Below are 20468 nucleotides of genomic sequence, written 5' to 3'. Positions count from 1 at the left end.
GCTTTTGCAGCCAAGTTACTGGCGCAGTGTCCACGTACTATCCACATGCATTGGGCCGCAGACGTGACGCACCGGTGCGGCGGCCTCGTGCGTGCCTGACGCAGGTGTAAAGAAGTAGTCGCCGCCTCAATCGGCACCAGTCTAAGCTCCATTGGATGCCCTCTCTTCGACTCTGGCAAAGGTTGCGGCTACAATGATCGGGAACACCACGGTGGCTTCGGCATAGACCTTAGGCAAATTCTGTCAGCGCATACTTCGAACTATGTAGCTCAAACATCTCAGACGATTGTGGACAGGATTTCTTTCATACCTTGACACTCTCACCGTCCACCTTAATCTTGCCCCAACTGACAGCCTCATCAGGCCTAGCACCAGCATCCGAGCCATCAAACTCATTAGCAGTATTGATAAACACCGCACTTTCAGCACCATTCCTCATCAAATTCGCATTGGCGATATGATGCTTCACGATCCCGCCGCCAAGCACAATCATACCACTACGCTTGGCGCGAACAGCAAGCGTATTGATCCGTCGAATATCTTCCACAATATCGACCCGGAGTTGCTGTGGCGAGGCCTTGAAGGTGTGGAAGTACAGCATATCGCCCAGACTACCATCTGTCAGGGCTGGACAGAACACAGGAATATCGTTCTTGTAGGCCCAGTAGTATACCGATCGCTCGTCGTTGATTTCCTTGCCTAGACGAGCGATGACTTTGCTGGGGGTCCAGCTGAACTCTTCCTCTATACCTTTGGCGGCTTCCTGTTCCTCCAGCATCTGGTCCAGTATTGGCATGATCCAATCTTCAAAGGCACAGTAATTGCTATTGGGTACAAGCAGATTGCCGATGCGATTCATGCCTTGCTTCCGTAGTGCGGCGCCGGCAGTTGAGAACGATCCCAGGTAAGTAGGAGCGAGGCACTTGATAAAGTCCTCTTCCACTCCTCCTGCAGTAGTGACGATTGCCGAGACATGCTTATGTTGGACCAACCAGCGCAGTGTCTCTCGTAGACCAGACGAGATGAGATTTGAGGTATAGCCAAGGAAGATCGTCGTCTTGTCGCCACTTTCAGGATCACGCCAGGCTCGCATGCCGTTGATGATTTGTACTGCTTGTCCTACAGATGTTGCTTGGAAGCCCATACTAGACATGCTGTCTGCGAGTTCCGTGACGGTGATGTTACGTCCACTGTAGGCATCGAAGTCCAGACCTTGCACAGGTATCGCATCCTTGGCTACTGGGTCCGATGGTTTTAGAACAGCATCTGTTGCGCCAACCGGTGCGGCGCCGTTCTCTGTGCGATCGTTATTCATGCTAGGCTATTGTGTATGTGTTTGGTCGATCATACATCGTAAGTGTAAACATTCGGCATACATGTCTTGGCATGGCAGAAAAAAAGCTTCAAGTCCAACCGTTCTGCCTAAAGCATAACGGAGTGAATAAATGGGAGCGCATGGACAACCGCGACAATCTTCAATGCTATTGTTGATATGGGTGTGCATACACGTAGCTATATTTTCCGACACGTTCGTGCAATTGACGACATCGTGCATTGGAAAGTTCTGTATTGTAATAGCCGGGTCGCTTTATGGTACACGAGAACAGGCGCTAGGAAGGGTGGCGTTCTACGGAATCAATCCTCCAGACTTGGTCCAGTCACTCCAGTGTCAGATGCTTCGGCTGCTCGCGTGCCGCTCAGACTTCTCCTTCGAAGACGGGCATTGACTCGAACACCCCGAACTTTGGATATATCGATCGGAATACTGGAGCGGCATCAAGGACATCCACCCAGCCAAGTCATTCCACCATAGCGTGCATGTCGCGTTCAGAACTCGAACGCTCGAGTAATCGTAACATTTCCAGCGGTCTGGCCCAGCCTGATCTTTCAGGGCTGCAGCAGGGGTTCATATTTACGCCACGGTCCACCCGACTGGAGCTAAATTGGAGGCACTCCCGTCATCTATTCCAGATCCCCGCTGCGAAGAACTTCTGCATGTGGACATTCTATCTTCCCAAGGTTGACGAGCCTATCTTGTTGTGATAATCAATAGGCTGGGCGACGGCCGATATTGGCAGCCGATGATATTTCCATCATTAACTCATTCTTGTTGATTATTGCCTTGCTGCAGTGACGCTCGGTAGCCGTTGCAAGCTTCGACTTTAGATCCTGGTCTACCCGCAGATCATAGATACAGTATTTTGATTGGCTGTGCGTGCATGTGTGAAGATGCACGACCCCGTGGTTAGCTCAGTTGGTCTTGCAACTCGTGCGGGTGTCTTGTTTCCCTTGTGCAGTACACGAACATCTCAAAAACTGTCGCCTCTCACCTACAGGTCGGGTACTCCTGGCAACAGCTGCTTCGCGTAGCATTAGCACTCACAAAATCACGCGATTGATCTCATCGCCAACGGATCTGCCGCCGAGAAGGTGCGAAAGGGAGAAGCATCACCACCTCATTTGTCGCGACCATTTGCGCGACCAAAATCGACCTCTCGAGAACGAGAGACTTCTGGAGGGGTTCCGTTTGATCACTTCAGTTTCGCAGACCACGCGCCGTCCTCGAATGCATTATTGAGGAATTTGCTTCTCAGCCGCCATCTGGTCAGTCTTCCTCCAGCGGATCTAGAGAAGGTTCTCCGGCTCCACCAAACTGAGCGCCGTAATTTTAAGGTTGCGCGCTAACGACGGCACCTTGACCTTCCGCATCTGCGATTCTGCGACGTGTGTCGAAACATTCGCGACTCCATCCAAAGAAACGACAATTGAAACATCCAAAGTCGGCTGCGCCCGACACGTGCGGCTTGTCAGCATTAGCTGAGCGATCAGTGTGTGTGGCTAGAAACATATCGTGCACGCTGCGGTGTTTCAGCCTGTCGGCTGCGCTGATGGCTGTTGTGCACTGAAAGTGCTCTGCCATGTCACGATATCCGCCTGCGGCGGAATACCGTGGCTTTAGGGACAGATCACGATCACCACCGCGTTTCTCGGAAAGTCATAGACGAGGATCTGCTGCCGCCATCTTCGAGAATAGACCACCTGGACCTGCCAGAAACGCCACCGAGCTGCCCCGTGGACCGCGCCAGCAATTTGATGGTCCACCTAGGCAGAGTATAGGTGCAGGTCCTGCACCCGGACTAGGCTCACGACCGGGATATTCCTCCCTTCGAGACGCACCACCCCTCGGCACTCCTGCTCGCCCGTTCCGTGAACGCGAGTATGACCGACCGGCGCTGATACCATCGCCACGTGAGCGCTCTCCTGCACGAGGTTTCAAGGACACTCGGGACTTCCCTCCTCGCGAATTAGAGATTCCGCGCGTGCGACGTGGTTCTCGAGATGGTCCACCGTCTGCCGGATCTGGGTTCTCTGACAATCCACCCTTCGCTCCTGGCCCTCCACGTGGAGGTTATGTTCGTGGCCGAGGACGAGGAGATTTCGAATTTCGAGGTGGCCGCGCTGGACGCAGGCACTTTGACGATCGCGAAGCGTTCCGTCGAGAACGATCCCCACCTCCACCACGATGGGGTCGAGAGCCGCCTCGAGATGAGCGCGACCTGGAACGAAGAGACGACCGTCGCTTTGACAGACGAGACGAGGAAAGACGCCCCGAATGGCTCGACCGCGAGCGTGAACCAGAAAGGACGAGACGTGAACAGCCACCAACGAGGTTGGAAAGCAGACGATCAGACGAGTCTATTGCCAGTGGACCTGCTCCACAACAGGCATCGCAGGCCATACAGATTGATCCTGGCCGACTGGCATTGTTGCAGGAGGCCGGCGAAGATGTTGTGAGGAGACCCTATGCTGCGCAACCTGCGGCGTCGCAACGAGAGGTCAGACGCGATGTACCAGAGACGCCATCTTACCTCAATGGCCGTGCAGAGAATACAGCAAATCGTTACAAGCAGCGTGGCTCTTCGCCGCCTACACAAGCGCCACCAGTACCTGCCTTCACGCTGTCCTTCGCACCTCAAGGTCCGACGTCTTCATCGCACAATGGCGTGTCTCCAATGAAGCCGATCGCAGAGCGTAAGGTCTCGCTAGTGCCAAGCGGAGAGTCACTCGTTGGAAAAGCAGCACCATCGACTGACACCCCAATCAATGCACTAGCCGAAGCACAGTCGGAGGCGAAAGCTAGGCCGCCGGCGCCAAGGGCTGAGCTCATGGAGCCACCACCCACTGCTCCAAAGGCACCTAAGGCACTAGAAGCAGAGATGGTGACAGGCTTTGCGAACCGCTTGCATGGTGTCCGGTCTCTTGAGACCATTCCTGGACCACCTCATCTTTCTGTGCCTCAATTGGCTCGTGGCGAGTCTTTGGTGAGGCCATCGCCACCCGGCCCAAGACCCGTATCACCAGCGAACTCTGTGCCTTCCATGTCAACGTTGATGCAGCCAGTGTCTCCAAGTACGCAGACTTTCCGCCATGGTGATATTGCTCCGCCCACAGGGCCACGTGCGGCTCGTGTATCGCCTGCCATGACACACGTGTCACCACGAACGACATATACGTCTCCTCGATCGGACGTCGGCGCAATCTCGGGCTACCAAGGGCCATCGAAGGGGCAGACTCCACCTCCTACTGCCCCTTCTGGACCGCGCAACAGGTCATTCAGTGTCTCGCCAAAGGTTACGAGTTCGGCGGTACCAACAGCGCCTAGAGGAAGCAGAGTCCCGCCAACCGCTCCACGAGCATCTGCTGCCGAGCGGCCACCTGCACCGCCAATAAGAGGACTGGATCGTCTTGGCGGGCCACCCCCTTGGGCGCCGCCGACTGCACCACGAGGACTCCAGCGCCAGCCATGGCGCCGGCCGGGCCAGCCACCTTACAACGACAAGGTCATTCCAGCGAAAAGAGACTTTGCCGGCGACGAGCGAGATCGCCAGCCTGTTCCTACCCAGCCAAGCTCTGGGGCGCCAACGAATGTTGACCAAGCTTGCGTCGCAAGCAGGAAAGATGAGAGGGAGCCGCAAGCCGTGGGAAGTCGCCATCCAAACAGGGCACGGCAATGGGATGACAAGATGGACATCGATCATGAGCAAGCTCGCCCAGCAAATCTTGCAGCAGCTCCTGATCAGTCTGCCACGGCCAGGCAGTCGTTTTTTGGCATGTCTGAACAGAACCGTGATCCCGAAGCCAGCATGTCTGCATTGGAAGAAGAAAATCCAAGTAGTGACGAGGACGCCGATCCACAACAAGGAATAGCACTCTTCCAGGCCAAATACGAGAGGGAGAAAAGAGCTCTTGAGTCGCAATTGATTGATCTTAGTGCGCGGAAGTATCGTGCAACAACTCCACTGGAATCCATCGCACGACTCTCCTGCATCTCGGATCGTGATCTGCAAAGTGCGCGTGAAAGCAATGAGAGGAGTGAGGACCGATCGCCCACCCTCACGGAAGGGAATCTCGTACCGCCGACTACGCATTCCTCAGGAACAGACGAGGGTCGAGACCTGCTTACACCCAAAGGCGAAGAAGATGTTTCTGCGGTCGAAGTCAACAGCAGTGGCGGCGAAAGTACGGGACATCCTCGGATATTCCGACGACCAAGCTCAGAAGTCATTAGTCTGCCCTACCTTACCAAGGAACCACATCTCATCCATAACAATGTGGCGATTGAAGAGAGTCTACAACGTCAAGAGGAGAGCAGATCCACGGTCCTCACTGCCCTTGAGCAAGAGATGGACATGGAGGATGCTGACGAAGAAGAAGCAGAGGACGAATTCGAAGTCTCCTACAAAAGGTGGCGCCAGCAATGCGAGGATCTCGATCGACAGCGCGAGGAGCAGGAGCGGTTGGAAAGACAGATCTCTGTTGATCCTGCACCAGAAATGGTGGTTCCAGCTGCACCACCCCTCAATCCTATGACTGAAGGCAGCAGGCGCTTACACAAGTACAGCAGCGAGTACGATGTTGAGCAAGTGCTGAAGCAGTCCGAAGAAACAGCACGCCTGGAGCAAGAAAAACACGAACGGGAAGCTCGCAAGAATCAAGCTGACATGGAGAAAGAAGCCAAGATACCTGATCAGCACCTTGAAGAGCATTACAGACGAAGCATCTTCATCAACACCAATAGATATCGCGAGCCTGGCAAACTCACGCTGGTATTTTCCTACGAGCCACAGCCCGACACTTTCACGGAGAACGAGCAGCAGATTTTCATCGCAGCCTTCAAGGAAACCCCGAAGAAGTGGGGTGAGATCGCATCTCTGCTTCCTGGTCGCACCTACAAAGACTGCATTCACCACTACTATGCCAACAAGTGGGATGGTCGTTTCCGAGACAGTCGAACCAAAAAGCTCAAGGCTAGTGGTCGTCGTGGTAGAGGTGGGAAGGCAATGCGTGGAAGAGGCGCCCAAGCCATGGCAGATCTGGCTGTCATCACGGAGCCTGCTGAGAAGTCCGAATCGGGACGGCCTAAGCGTGCAGCGGCACCAACTACATTTGGTGAACGTGAGATCGAGAGTAAAGCTGCTCTTGTGAACCCATCACCAGCAAAGAAATTAGGTCCTGGTGCAAGGCAAGACGGCAACGGTGACATTGGGCCTGAGAAGCCGGGCAGACGTCGCAAAGGCATGGGTGAGAAACCTGGTCGCAAGGCTAAAGGTTCGCAGCCACTTGCTGCTCTTGCTGCAGCTCCATCTGCCTCACCAGGCCGATCCATGATGCAAAGCACACTAATCAAGGAGGACATGGCAAGAGCGCAGAGCATGGAAGAAGCGAGTCTCTTGACAGGTTTCCGAGCCGAGCAACACACCATGCATCCTATCGATAAGCATCTCTACCAGCAGGAAGAGTACCACACGACCATGATGCCCATGGAGGATATCGCGCGACCAAAGGTAGCTGGTCAAGCTCCACCATCAAGAACCGGCCCGTCAAGCTACTGGTCTGTACCCGAACAGACAGATTTTGTCAAGTATATCGGATACTTCGGTACGGACTTCGCAGCGATCGCCAATCACATGGGTACTAAGACGCAGACTATGATTAAAAATCATTACTCGCGTCAAGTCGCGCATGGCAACCAGCCGGATCTGGAGCGGTCAGCTAGAGAAGCAGACCGGAGGCGTGAGATGGGCGAAGACGTTGGTCCGCCACCCACGCCCACGCCAATTGTGAAGAGGAAATATGATCAGCCTCAGACCAACGCGCAAAGATCACTTGCGCCACAAGCAGATGCCATGGAACTCGATGAACCCACCATCACTCAGCGACCATCACAAGCCAAGCATGCATCGCCTCCGCAGTATCAAGCACAACCGCGCTTCAGTACTTCGGCACAAGCCACGCCTGTTCAAGTCCATCGTGTGATGGCAAGCCCTGCAGTCACCGGTGCTTCGCCCGTCGTGCCAAAGATCCAGGCTTCTGCGCCTGTCCGTCCTGGTCCTCACCCTCTAGGTGCGGGTCTGTCGTTCATGCCAGATTCTCGTCCAGAATCTCGAGCTGATATGCAAGCCAACACAAGTGCTAAACATAGTCAACCAAGTATACCGCGCAGCCAACCACATTCTCAGAACGCTGTACCCGACGCCTACATCCTCGAGCTTCAACATGAACAGGAGAGAGCAACTCGCCTACAGCAGCAGGAGCTCTTTCAGCGAGAAAGCCTTGACATGCAGCGCCAGAACAGCTTCCATCGCGGGTCAGCACATGGATCGCCAGTCAACCCACCCCTTCACGAGCCTATGGAAGAGCGCAAAACACTGTTGGAAGAGCGTGCGCCGACACCGCCTCGTGATATATTTGGCCAGTCTCCATACCAGCGCTCAGCGTTCAGATCCGATTTCGGATCAATGGGCAGCTCGCCGGCTCTGTCAATGCTGGGTCGCCCACCGCTTCAACCCTCACCGAAGAAGAAAGATGACCTTCGTCCTGGCTCCGTGCCTGTAATGCCGCCTATGCAGACAGCCGTTGCACCATCAATACAGACTGCGCCGACTGCACCACCGGAGCCAAAGCGTTCGAATCTTTTGTCAATCCTGAACGACGACCCTCCAGAACCACCGCCACCAAAACGGGAAAGCTTGCCAAGCATGCAACAACGTGGGCCTTCTCCGGCACAGAAGTTCGCGCACCAACCTGGCTCAGCTGGACCAACACCGCCAGCAGCTTCTGCTGTGCAAGCACTCAGACGTGAAACTTTCGGCCAGCCTAGTATGCCACAGTCGCATTTCCGTCGGCCATCACTCTCCCAGCAAGGACCATCTTTCTCTTCGAACCCATCAGCGTCCATCAAGCAGGAAGCTGCATCGACCGCGTCTATATTACATGCACCCAATTCAGATTGGGCAGCTCATGTGTTAAGTCGAGATCCACAACCAGCACCACCACGCCAAGCGAGTCCTTTCGGGCTGGAGCGTGAGCCGCGACCAGTCTTCCCGCCCCGTGGAAGTATTCTAGGCGGGCTCAATCAGCCCATCAGAGCTGTGCCATCACCACCACCTCATGGCACTCTGTCACATTCTCGGACCTCGTCCGTAACCATGCAACACGGGCAAGCTTCGCAGTCAAGAGAACAGCGATCCGGTTTACCAGGACACCAGAGCCTCGGTAGTCTTAGCGGCCTTGGGCAGACGCTACACCCAAATCCATACGGCCAGCAATCTGTCCCTAATCCTTTCGCACAGGCACCACCATCGGAAGGCCGTAATCATGCACATCACTCGCACAATAACTCACTATCAGGCTCACTGCAGGCGATGCACCACGGCGGATCCCTTCGAGAAGATGCCGCCCGCCAGCAAGAACTCCAGGCGCAGCAAGCGCAACGGCAGCGCGAAGCCGAAATAGGCTGGCGTCGAGATGAAATGAGGTTGGATGGAAGGAGGATGGACGAAATGAGGATGGATGAAATGAGACGGCGCGACGACATGATACGTGCTGAAAGACAAGATGAAATGATGCGGGATGATATGATGCGAAGGGGCGAGCGCAATCTACTCTTCGAGCGACAACAGCAGCAACAACAACACTTCTTTGAGCAGCAGCAGCGACAGCGTCAGGAAGATGAGATCCGCGATCGTGATCGCCAGCAGCAGCAGTTTATGTCACGTGGACCACCGCCTCCGATGCAACCCCAAGCTATGCAACCACAAGGATTCAGCGGTGGGCCACCTTTTGGCTTGGACCGCATCAGGACACCCAGCCTGCGAGACCAGGCGGCTCGTGAGACTGAGGCCGCCATGCGACATGAAGCTGCTCAGAGGATGGGAGGTGATGTGCTCTTCAGGGATCGTGACCACAATCGTGAGCGCGAGCGAGAGCATGCAGAGGGTATGAGGAGACATGAAGACGCGATGTTCAGACGCGGCACGCCTCTACAGCAGGCACCATTTGGACATCCGCCACCACCGCCCAGACGTGGATAATTCGGTGATGGAGATGACCTGGGGGTTGGATATTCTTGTATGTATAGATTCGGTACAGTCCATTTGCATGTCAAATCTCCTCTGTGACATACGTGTCTGCCTGTAGGGGGCATGCCGGCTATTTTCTCCAACAGTGAGTGCATTCAGAGAGCTTCGAGATATCACTATCAGGCCAGTCACCTGGCATTTCACTCACTACAGTTATACTCCTATCGAGCCAGGAGAAGCCTCCAAGTGAGATCTTGACATGTGAGGTGACTGTGTTGAGACCTCACTTCACCAGCCATATGTCTATGCTGCTAGGTGCGCTCCTTCCCCTTCCGACTACCAGTACTCACTAAACAGCCTGGCTACCCCGAACAAACCTACCAGAATCCATCGACACCAAGAATACTCAAAACAGAGTAAGACCTTCGAATGTGAAGTGATCATATCCGATTTCACTTCACCCCCTACCCATACAGCTTTGCTCATACCTGGATAGCTCCTTTCTCCCTCAAATTCCTACCACCTCAACACACCAGAGGGAACCTTGGACACTCAAAGCACAATAGCCAATACCAAACAACTATGCCAAGCTTCAACTGGAGCGCGGAGGCTGATGCCAAGCTCATGGCCAGCCTTATGCGGATCTGCGACGTCAAGCCTACTGGAGAGCAGAAAGATCAGCTTGCTGCAGAATTCGGTACGGAAGTCGTGAACAGCAATTCTGGCTCGATCTGACCTTGTCTCCTCAGGTGTGACTGCAAAGTCGATTACCCATCGGATCACCCGTTAGTCAATGACATATTACACGAACAAAATATTGATTCACTCTGACCACCACTTTCAGACTACCGCAATGCCGGCAAATATGGCCAAAGCGTCAAGGCTGCAGCAAGTGAGAAGAAGGCCTCCAAGGACAGTGATGGACCCTCTACACCAAAGCAAACCAAGCCAGGCCGCAAGAGCAACAAAAAGACAGCCGCTGCTGCCGCCGACGAAGGTGATGAGGAGGTCAATGGGGCGCTGACACCACCGCCTAGCGATCGTCCCAAGCGCGATGGTGGTAAGAAGCGCGATTATGCTGCTCTGGCTGGTATGAAGGATGAGGAAGGCGATGAAATCGACTCTGAGGATGGGCTGAGTAAGAAGGTCAAGGTTGTGAGTTCTCCTAATCTCGTCGGGTACAAGCTTGATTGTCATGATGTATGCTGACCTCTCCTCTCACCCTAGGAAGTCGGCGAAGATATTGGTGAGGGCCTACGTCAGAGCCAGCATTTTGAGGAAGCTATGGCTGAGATGGGCGGTGAGGATGACTTCAACTAGGTCTCGTGAGGGTGATGTGTGTGATGAGAGACGTTGGGAAGTTGGTCGGCAGATCTGCGGGGGTTGAGCACAACAGAGCATAGGTAGTTTGAGCTGCAGGGCTGCTTTTCCAGAATGACGTGAACTTCTGCCGTGCTTCTGTGATCAACTTGGCTCCATCCCTATTCTCGTCATCCAAGTTACCGCAGCCAGTGATTCACGTCGTAATGTGCCATGCGGCTCATTCTCCAATCTTGTAGTCACCCTGAGGTGTAGGCCCATCAAAACGACTATCTCGGGGGCCAGTCGGGACGAAGAAGGCCTCCAACCACGCCACATATACCACCTTATGGCTCGGCCAGTCTCGAACCGTGATAACCATCAAGTCAGACCGTTGACTCCGTGCCAAGTCGAGATGCTGCCGTCGAAGAATGCTTGAGAGATCAAAAGTCCGGATGCCGGCATTACTACCATGAGGGTCTTCTGCATGCTGGGCTTTGGTTCGAGCCTCGAAGCGCTCGAAGTTCATGTACTCGAAGACGGTTGTTCCCAGCATCAAGGCTATGTCGATAGTGTAGGCTTGCAGGTGGCCAGGAGGGAAATATGCTATCTCCGCTAATTCTACGCTGACGGTGTGTATTCGAGCCAGGCCGATAACAATCTGAGTGCATTTACTGATGACGCTGAAGGTTATAGTACCGGGCCGTTGCGAGTCGTCTGCCATTATGGCCAGTAATCGATTCTTGTCGTCGCATGCCTCATGGTACACGTCTTCGAAGACCGGCCTGTTTCCTGGTTCCTGCAGACACTGCCAGATGCAATCGATGTCGCTGGGCTGGATCAGCTTGAGGTCATATGAGTAGCCACGTAGAACATCATCCGATACACCAAGCGCTGCCAACTCTGCGGCGTCATGAGAGGGCTTGCGGGAAGAGGAGGTCTGCTTGGTCAACATGTCGATGTACTGTCTACTGATTTCAACGTGGCTCTTGTCAATCTTTGACGAGTCATGATCTACATGTACCTATACATCTATCCCATCGACGCTTCATAATCGGCTCCGAGAGATACTAAATTTGGGGGTGATGACTCTCCCTGGCGAATAATGGTCAAATCGTCAAGCACACCGCCAGATAATCGGTTCCGCAGTAACTTAGTCAGCTCACGGCAGGTCTAGCCCGATATGGCAACAGGCGGGGCAACGTAAACGAGTGAGGGTCAACTCAACAGCGCGCAAAACAATTGCCTGAGAGACAAGTTGCTGTGTATACGCAAGCCCATATTCGCCTTTCACTGCCGCCTGTGACCAGAGATACGTACTGCCAAGTAAGCCCACATCCAGGCTGCCATTGCCACCACCAGTTCAGCAGGCATAAATTCATCGCTGATGCAGCCTTCCGTGCCCCGCAGAAAGAAAGATATCCTCGAGCGATAACTGAGTGCATTGGCAACATTCTTACACGTTTGCACGCACGACCCCAAACATGGCATCCTCCGGAATCTCGGTCGCACCCGAATGCATCCAGACCTTCAACGACCTCAAGCTGGGCAAAGGCGGCAACAGCCCGAAATGGATCATTTACAAGATCTCCGACGACTCGAAGGAGATTGTTGTGGAGGAGAGCTCGTCAGACCCGGACTACAGCAAGTTCCGAGAGAAGCTGCTGAACGCCAAGAGCAAGAACAAGCGTGGCGAGGAGTGCATTGGTGCCCGATATGCCGTCTTTGATATCGAGTATGATGCGGCAAGTGGTGAGGGTAAGAGGAGCAAGATTACCTTCATCAGCTGGGTGCCTGATGATGCTGGACTACAGGTATGTGCAAACACAAACAGCCTCTACGAGCACAGTCGCTGATTCTGTCTAGCCGCGCATGATGTACTCGTCCTCCAAGGAGGCACTTAAGCGGGCGCTCACCGGAATCGCGTCCGACATCCAGGCCAACGACCCCGACGATATCGAGCACGAAAGCATCATCTCGCGAGTCAGCAAGGGTCGCTAGGAGCATATTAACCCCCAACATCACGTGCAGTACACCGAGCACCACGACCGCAAAGAATTGCGCTTCCCAGATTGCCGTCACGTGACTTAGAGACGGCACACCGAAAGCAGCATTCCTACAGGCGAGTGAAGAGTAGCAGCCTGTATAGCGGGAACGACACGACCTAAGGAGAAGATACGATGGTACCTTGGCACACAGCAGAGGAAAGCTTTCATAGACCCCTCGAACTCTGAGATGAAACATTACCGCCCCACTTCACTTGTCCAGTCCAGCGCGCAAGATATAAAACCATACTCCGCTTGAGCTCCGCTAACTTTGTCTGTCAGCAACATAATTACTATTATGACCATTTCTATCGTGAACTCCGAGCCCGCTGGTAGGGTAAGTCGGACGAGATCATGTGCAGACTCACATCAGAGTTCGAGGCGATGCTCACCGCACTCTCCGCGAAATGTCGACGGCCACCTGCCGCCGTCGCACTTTTACTCCTCTACTCTACTCATTCTCTACTGCATAGCGCGAGCACAGTGCGATCGCTACCTGTCATTCCTCGTTGAACACGACATTCTGCATTTATGCTGGGAGCCTCATACAAATCTCCGCCCAATATTTGCCACACATTAACCTCACCAGCAAGAGCAAGATCTCCCCTAGTGCGTTCTCATCATGGTCGCACCAGCCTATCCACCATACCACCTTGAGCCACAGCCGCCCGCGTATCAGCTGCACTACAACGGCGCACATTATGGTTTTCACGAGTCTTCTGAGGAAGAGGACGAGCCTATCGAACAGCCGACCACCGTGAAGCAAGGTACGCCAAATGAGAGGCAGAACGGCCACCGCAGAGTCTGCCTTCTTGCTAGAATCAATGCTTTCATGCATCCCAATGCTCGTCGCAGCGCCGTGGATGAAGAGGTATGGCAAAGAACCCTCTCATGCACTCAGCGCACCAAGATTAACACACCACAGGCCGTCCGACTCGCCAACACTCAAGCACAAGTCATCGCATCGATACTGCTCGAGGGCAGGCCTGAGCGCCGAATGCTGTATACCAATGCAACGTCCACGCCACAAGCGCGAGCGCGACAGCATCATCTTGGCCAGGCCAGATCACACTTGGAAAAGACGAGAGCCAGGAACTCCGCGCAACCTTCCCATGAGCAAGGCTACTCGACGCCTCGTGGCGGTACCCGACTTGACTCCGTGGCCGAAGACCCTGCTGAACATGACGATGACACGTCCTCTGAACATTGGATCCATGTACTTGGTCGCGGCAAATCCGATCAAGTAGATGGTTGGCACAAAGTAAAGAAGCCTTTGCCTCCACCTCCGGTTCCTAGAGGAGCGGATAGACTTCGCGATCCGCGACGTGGCGATTATCGCGCGGTTCATGCGAGTCGCCTGCAGCCAACAAGCTCGACAAGAGCCACACCCGCTTCACTACCACCCCAGCCTACGAGAGTCTTGCGGAAGGTCAGAGGTGCTTGCGAACTCAAGTATGCCGATGACTCAGGCGTTCACACTCCCCGATCGAGCCTCACCAGCTCTGATCGCTCGCTTGAGTCGGACCATGTACAGAATTGGGTCTCGACGCAGGACCCTATACAAAAATGCGGCAATAGACCAGGATTCGTGCACCCCAGGAATAAGCCTCCGCCTCCGCCTCATCATCAGCTACGGACTCATGAACATTACGACATGCATCGCCAACGCTTGCCGCTGGGTGAGCCCGAGCTCGGCGGCCTATACGGTATCCTTGTCCAGCATGAGAAAGACAAACGTAAGCCATTGGTGTTGGATGGGGTTAGGCGCGTTCAACGCCCCACAGATCCCATCAACGGGATCAGGCCATTGTCGCGACCGGCGAGTAGTTCCGAGCTGGACGACTCGGCTACATACTACAAGGATAACGGCCCAGATATGCCACCTACGAGATTATACTCCCATGATCGAAATTCACCGGATCCTAGATGGGTGGATGTGCCGCTAACGGAGAAGATTATGGTGAAGAAGCCGGTCAGACAGGTGAAATCGATGCCTGTGCTTGAAAGGCAGCAGGGTCTGCAGCAACATAGAATGGCGCCGGTCAAATCCGTACGTCCTTCGCCAGCATATGCACCTGCTAGTACTACAAACGACACGACGCAATACTCTGTGGACATGGTCCCACCACCTCTTCGCACCAAACGCAGCACACCGAGTGTCTCGACTCCTTCTATCGACTCGGTCATGGGTCACTGGAACCGTACCGTACTGGTCCCCAATACCGACGGACACCTACGCACAGTCAATGGTCTCGCCTCCCAAGCCTCCATGATCAGCCTCGGTAGCAGGTCAACAGCGTCATACCGCACAGCAAAGCCACAAATCAGCATGCCGGACCTCCGCATTCGTTACAGACAGTCGTCGAACGACCTCCGTGGCCACCACAGACGAACTCAATGTGAGGACGTTGGCGGACAGATGCTCAAGTTCCCACCTCCAGTCAGGCTGGGTGCGCGAGTCGGGAGGAATGGGTCTATACAGAGTAAGGATTATGGACAGATCGGCGCCGGGTACAGCGGTGTGATGTCGTCATTAACACGCTACCCGTCAGCTTCTGAAACGCCGACGCCCTCTTCCGACCGCAGCCGTAGGGCGAGTCGACAGCCCGAGGATCAATACCTCATGTCTGGTGGCCTCGGTCATGCAAGTTCAACAGAGAGAAGTGTTAGCTTAGCACTGTGCCAGAGGGCTCGGTGAGGCGACTTGACGTTAGGAGTGCGGTGTGCGTTGATGTGGCGAGTGGTAGTGGAAGAAGTAAGAGCGCTTCGGAGTCTGGATCACGTGTCGAGTTTCCTGGTAGCCAGGCAGCGCTGAGGTATGATGATGTTGGGGATGATGCGCTGCGCCATGTCCATCATTACGAGGACGATGAACTGATTGGAATCGCAAGCTAGTATTGGGTCGAAAGGGCGTGTGTTGCGGCGGCGGAATGTATTCTATTATATTTTATGGTATATATTGAGATCTATTGTTACACTATTACGGTCTCGCCAACGTCACAGAGACCTACACCTTGCTTGGTGGTATCGATCGGCCTACCGTCACCCTCAATACCGCCTCCACACCATACGCCTTCCTTCTCAGCCGCGACTCGCCACCTTCGCGGCGGATCTCTCACATCTTCATACTGCCCACTGATCCCACCACGGACAGTACCGTAGTGCATACCTAGACTTATCCTCGATCTCACTTCCTCGTGTATTCGCAATGACTGCTCAGGCGTAGCATGTACACCTCCCATGAATGAGTGTGGCGTCATGAGGCCTATAGGCACCATAGCAAGATCAAAAGGCCCTAGTGTCTCGCCTATCTGTTTGAATGCTGGGCATGGTGCAGGCGTGTTCATAGCTTGGTACGCGGTGTCGCCTGAGAAGTAGACTCGTTTGCCACTTGCTTCGAAAGCGAAACTGCACCATAGCGTGTGTCCGAAGCTCCCCACTGCGCGACCAGAGCCATGTTGTGTCGGACAACACGTTATGTTCACACTGCCGAGACCCTCAACGGAGAGGTCGAAAGAGTCCCACCAGTCTGCATCGGTCACTTCGCTAGCTTGGCAACCCACGTTCTGCAGAAACCATGGTTTATTGTTGAGACCTGCGATGAAATGGACCTTTCCCTTCTGGCGAGCGTAGATGTGCTGCACGGTGGCGATATCCAAGTGGTCGTAATGATCATGTGAGATCGCAATGATGTCGATATCTGGTAGTTCATCCAGCGTACATGGCGTGGGCGTATATCGCTTCGGTCCTATCCACTGCGCCGGGCTCGTGCGTTCGCTGAAGACAGGATCACACAGGACCCTGATTCCTCGTTCGGCTCCTGCTTGTGCAGGGAATTCTGTGAGAAACGAAGCGTGGCCGATCCAGGTGGCTTTCAGTCGATCTGTGTTACCAGCTCCCCAGTCTGGTTTGTGGACGTTGACGAGCTCAGTAGATCGTGTTCCGTTTGGTCCTTGAGGCACGGGGACGAATTTCTTTTCTGGATGATTGCCAAAACGATGTTCGAAGGCACTAACGAGACCGAGCTTCTGGAAGGAGTTCCACGGGTTCTGGAACGTCTGTGGTGGACTTCCAACGTGGTGATCTTTATTTTGGCTGTATTCTTGGTTGCAAGGTGGCAGTGGCTTGACTGTGACACTCGATACCATTCTCGCAGATCTGCTCAGGAAGGTCGTTGTCGCTGTGCTATGCAGATGAGTTCGCCTCACGCAGGCAAGCAGCATAGTGGATTGCTGGCTATGCCTGATAAATATGCGTGTTTGTCGCTACGGACGGGAGCCATGACGGCTTCACATAAGTCTCGCGATCGGGCGAACTTGAAGCCGTAGATATGCTATACGTGCTCACCTTGGTCATTACTCCAATGCTCGAATGCGCTTCATGCTCGATTAAGACAGCACTGCGGGAGGTACACGACTTCGATCCCACGACCTCTATTCAGGCCAACACGTAGCAGACAAAGCATTACCATCGACCTATGGCCTTGGCATTTGTATAGCCTCGGTCGGAACTGTTCCTGGCACTTGCCTCCTTGGGCAAGCGGCAAAATCGCCTTCAACATCTTCTCCACCGTTTCTTGTACCGACAATCCATCCTGGATGCATTGATAAGGACAAGATCTCACGCGCAGCACGTTCGTGCAACACCGAGCAGGACCGAGCATTCGGACTATTGTCCTACATCCATCTTGCGCGCGACTCGCGATGCCATGATGTCTGCTCTGGCGGTGTGTCTCTACTGGTTACGGTGGCTGAACCGCCTTGCTTCACAGCGACTTTCCAGTGATCGACATACGAGCTCCGCCCGCCAGCATGCATGCGAGTGGTTTATCGCACAACGCCTTCCTCTCCAAGCAAAGCGTAATCTGTGTTATGCGCTTTACATTGTGCTAGCTCACTCTTGACCCCAGTGTGTGCCTTTTGGGTTCACGGTACCTACCACTTCCATCATTCGGATTACGAGCTTCCATGGCCAAGGAGATTACTACTGGCTGTCGCGCATGTAACGTAGATGATCGCGCAGCATTAGCCAGGAACCAGATGAAGACGTCAGTGATGCTGCATAAAGCTCGAAGATAAGTAGTGCACTCCTCCCTTCAGGTAGCTTGCTGTCCATTATTAGACGCCTCGTTCATGGCGACTTGTCCTTTGAGCCTCTCTGAACTGCAGTTGACTGATTTCCTGCCGTCTGGGTTTGGTCGAGACCCAACGCCGTCGCAATGGTTAGATCAACGCTCTGTTCTTTGGCGTTCGCCGCAGGCGCCTTTGCCTCGCCACAATGGCACTTCGACAAATACACACATCCAGGATGGTAGGCATGCTTGTTTCAACTCCAAGGGTTGTGTTGACCACATTGCAGGCCAGAGCCAAGCGTCTATACTCCTCGCCAGCCAGGGAGACCTACCTGGCCCTGGACGTATCCGTACAAGAGCTCACAGGCAGCGAGCACCGCCGCTCCTACTTCAAGTGTAGCCACCACACCATCTGTCACTTCTACTAGCTCTGCTACTGGGACGCTTGGAGCATGCGCCAGCGTAGCCAAACTTGCAGCCTCCTTCACTAGCGCCAGTCCTAAGGCCACACCGACCGTACCTGCAGAGCTAGCCTATGATTGTATCAACAGTGTCCCGTTCAATCAGTCCGCAGCAGCAGCACTTTTAGACTCCATTCGGCCTTACATAGACTGGCAGACAACGATAGAGTATCTCAAGGACCCGCCAGCCGAGTACGCAGCCAAGGTTCAAGCCCCGTACGACTTCTATGCGAATTGGGACAGCATTGTTGCGAAGGTTGCCAGTGGCAGCTATGCCAACGAGTATCAGTTCGGCTTCGACCTCTACAGAGTCTTCCAAAGATCGCACGATGGACACTTTGTCTTCTATCCTGACAGGTAAGTCGTTTACGCAGCATTTAGAACCAGTCTAACGTATGCAGTGTCACGTCTATCTTCTCCTTTGGCCGTACCACTCCACTAGTATCGGTGTCTACAGATGGAGTCAGCATACCAGAAGTATACGTATATGCCGACGTGCTTGCAGCATCTTTCGGTAACACGACTTTCACACCGAGCCCTCTTACCCAGATCGATGGACAAGACAGCACCGAATGGCTTCTGGATTATTCTGAGAATGGCAGCTTGCAAGATCGTGATGCTTTGTGGAATAACATGTTTTACATTTTGGCACAAGTGTCCTTGGGTGCATCGGGCACAGGTACTGGCACATTCTCGGGAGGTGGACGTGGCCGATGGATCTACCCTGGACCAACAACAACGCTGACCTTTGCGAATGGGACCAGCATAACCCTCCAGAACTTTGCACGTGTAATGCAACCCTTTGACAACATCACCAGTGGTGAGGACATCTATCGAACGTTCTTCACCCCTCCCGCGAACCAGATCGAGTCTGCCGAGGAGCTCGCGACCATGACCACATCGTCGACTTCTTCGGCGATCGCTTCGGCCACCTCGAGCACTTCTTCCGCGGCCAGCACTAGCATACCTGCCCCTGGATATCCTTCGCCCATCATTCGTGAGAAGGCCAACACCAATTCTGGCTACTTCCTCAACGGCACAGGTTATGATGATGTAGCAGTGCTCTCCGTGCCTACGTTCGTCGGCACCGGTTCCGACGAGATACCTTTTCAAGCTGTCAACACATACTTGATTGATCGTGCCGTTGCCGCAAACAAGACAAAGCTGATCATCGATGTCTCTGCCAATGGTGGCGGCACGATCTTGCAAGGCTACGATCTGTTCAAGCAACTATTCCCACACATCTTGCCTTATGGTGCAACACGCTTCAGGGCCAATGAAGCGACAGACCTTATTGGGCAGGAAGTCAGCTACTATTCTGGACTTGTCCCGCGTAGCCTGGACACCAATGACACTGTCCAGAACTGGGTATCGTCCTTCTGGAATTACCGTACTGATGCCGACGTTAACTACGCACCTTTCACGTCTTGGGCCGAGAAGTTCGGGCCGCACGCGTATGGCCCAGAACCTGACAACTTCACCAGCATTATCAGATGGAACTTGAGTGATATACTCACGCCAGACAATAGTGGCGGTATCTATGTCAGTGGGTACTTGAACCGCAGCAACATCACCACGCAACCATTTGCAGCCGAAAACATCGTCATTGTCTATGATGGCTACTGCGCATCGACTTGCACTATCTTCTCCGAGCTGATGCGACAACAAGGAGGCGTCAAGACCATTGCGCTCGGTGGCCGACCGAACAAGGACATCATCCAAGCTGTCGGAGGTGTCAAGGGGACGAACGATCTCCCTTATGACTTCATCCTCAGCGGTGCTGAGTTCCCATTTCAGTACCAATATCTACACAACGCCAGCTACTACAACACTACTTCCTTGGCCAACTACAACGACCTTTCGATCCTGCGATCGACTGATTCCGTGGTCAACGCTAGAGATGGCATCAGGCAGGGCGACGCTTCCGAGTTACCGCTGCAGTTCCTCTACGAGCCTGCAGACTGTCGCATCTACTACACTCCTGAGATGGTCGTCGACGAGACGGCGGTGTGGAAAACCGTGGCTGACACTGCTTTCAACGGCGTCAGTCATTGTGTTGCTGGGAACTACACTTCAGCTCCCACAGGATATGGCAAGCGTGGTGTGAGGAAGCAGCATGGTGTGAGGAGGGACATGGATGTCACTGAGCACTATGATGCTATCGAGCGCTTGGCTGGGACGGTTGGCGTCACAAGCGGTGGAGATTCTATCATGATACTATGAGCGTGGA

At 54.0% G+C, this 20468-nt stretch overlaps 8 protein-coding genes across 8 annotated transcripts; 5 read left to right on the top strand and 3 right to left on the bottom strand.

Annotated features, from left to right (window-relative positions):
• Window positions 1-141: 141 nt before the first annotated feature.
• On the bottom strand, window positions 142-1315 carry DYS1 (Deoxyhypusine synthase; the record flags this gene model as incomplete). Its single annotated transcript, XM_064842241.1, has 2 exons — window positions 142-228; window positions 311-1315. 2 exons carry the CDS (start codon window positions 1313-1315, stop codon window positions 142-144), a joined length of 1092 nt encoding a protein of 363 aa, XP_064690147.1.
• Window positions 1316-2918: 1603 nt separating this feature from the next.
• Window positions 2919-9374, top strand: LTS14_009558 (uncharacterized protein; the record flags this gene model as incomplete). Its single annotated transcript, XM_064842240.1, has 1 exon — window positions 2919-9374. One exon carries the CDS (start codon window positions 2919-2921, stop codon window positions 9372-9374), a length of 6456 nt encoding a protein of 2151 aa, XP_064690146.1.
• A 570-nt stretch (window positions 9375-9944) lies between these two features.
• LTS14_009557 (uncharacterized protein) lies at window positions 9945-10682 on the top strand (the record flags this gene model as incomplete). Its single annotated transcript, XM_064842239.1, has 4 exons — window positions 9945-10059; window positions 10112-10147; window positions 10207-10517; window positions 10590-10682. 4 exons carry the CDS (start codon window positions 9945-9947, stop codon window positions 10680-10682), a joined length of 555 nt encoding a protein of 184 aa, XP_064690145.1.
• A 220-nt stretch (window positions 10683-10902) lies between these two features.
• Window positions 10903-11616, bottom strand: LTS14_009556 (uncharacterized protein; the record flags this gene model as incomplete). The annotated part of the gene is made up of 1 exon (XM_064842238.1): window positions 10903-11616. The coding sequence occupies one exon, from the start codon at window positions 11614-11616 to the stop codon at window positions 10903-10905; it is 714 nt and encodes a 237-aa protein (XP_064690144.1).
• A 529-nt stretch (window positions 11617-12145) lies between these two features.
• On the top strand, window positions 12146-12662 carry COF1 (cofilin; the record flags this gene model as incomplete). Its single annotated transcript, XM_064842237.1, has 2 exons — window positions 12146-12475; window positions 12528-12662. The coding sequence occupies 2 exons, from the start codon at window positions 12146-12148 to the stop codon at window positions 12660-12662; spliced, it is 465 nt and encodes a 154-aa protein (XP_064690143.1).
• Window positions 12663-13328: 666 nt separating this feature from the next.
• Window positions 13329-15404, top strand: LTS14_009554 (uncharacterized protein; the record flags this gene model as incomplete). The annotated part of the gene is made up of 2 exons (XM_064842236.1): window positions 13329-13577; window positions 13632-15404. 2 exons carry the CDS (start codon window positions 13329-13331, stop codon window positions 15402-15404), a joined length of 2022 nt encoding a protein of 673 aa, XP_064690142.1.
• Window positions 15405-15678: 274 nt separating this feature from the next.
• On the bottom strand, window positions 15679-16854 carry LTS14_009553 (uncharacterized protein; the record flags this gene model as incomplete). Its single annotated transcript, XM_064842235.1, has 1 exon — window positions 15679-16854. One exon carries the CDS (start codon window positions 16852-16854, stop codon window positions 15679-15681), a length of 1176 nt encoding a protein of 391 aa, XP_064690141.1.
• A 1070-nt stretch (window positions 16855-17924) lies between these two features.
• Window positions 17925-20461, top strand: LTS14_009552 (uncharacterized protein; the record flags this gene model as incomplete). Its single annotated transcript, XM_064842234.1, has 3 exons — window positions 17925-18016; window positions 18065-18595; window positions 18640-20461. The coding sequence occupies 3 exons, from the start codon at window positions 17925-17927 to the stop codon at window positions 20459-20461; spliced, it is 2445 nt and encodes an 814-aa protein (XP_064690140.1).
• Window positions 20462-20468: the final 7 nt, after the last annotated feature.

The sequence above is a fragment of the Recurvomyces mirabilis genome, assembly GCF_035927965.1.
Source record: "Recurvomyces mirabilis strain CCFEE 5264 chromosome Unknown scaffold_32, whole genome shotgun sequence".
Lineage (NCBI taxonomy): Eukaryota > Fungi > Ascomycota > Dothideomycetes > Mycosphaerellales > Teratosphaeriaceae > Recurvomyces > Recurvomyces mirabilis.
This window is presented reverse-complemented; position numbering and strand designations above follow the sequence as displayed.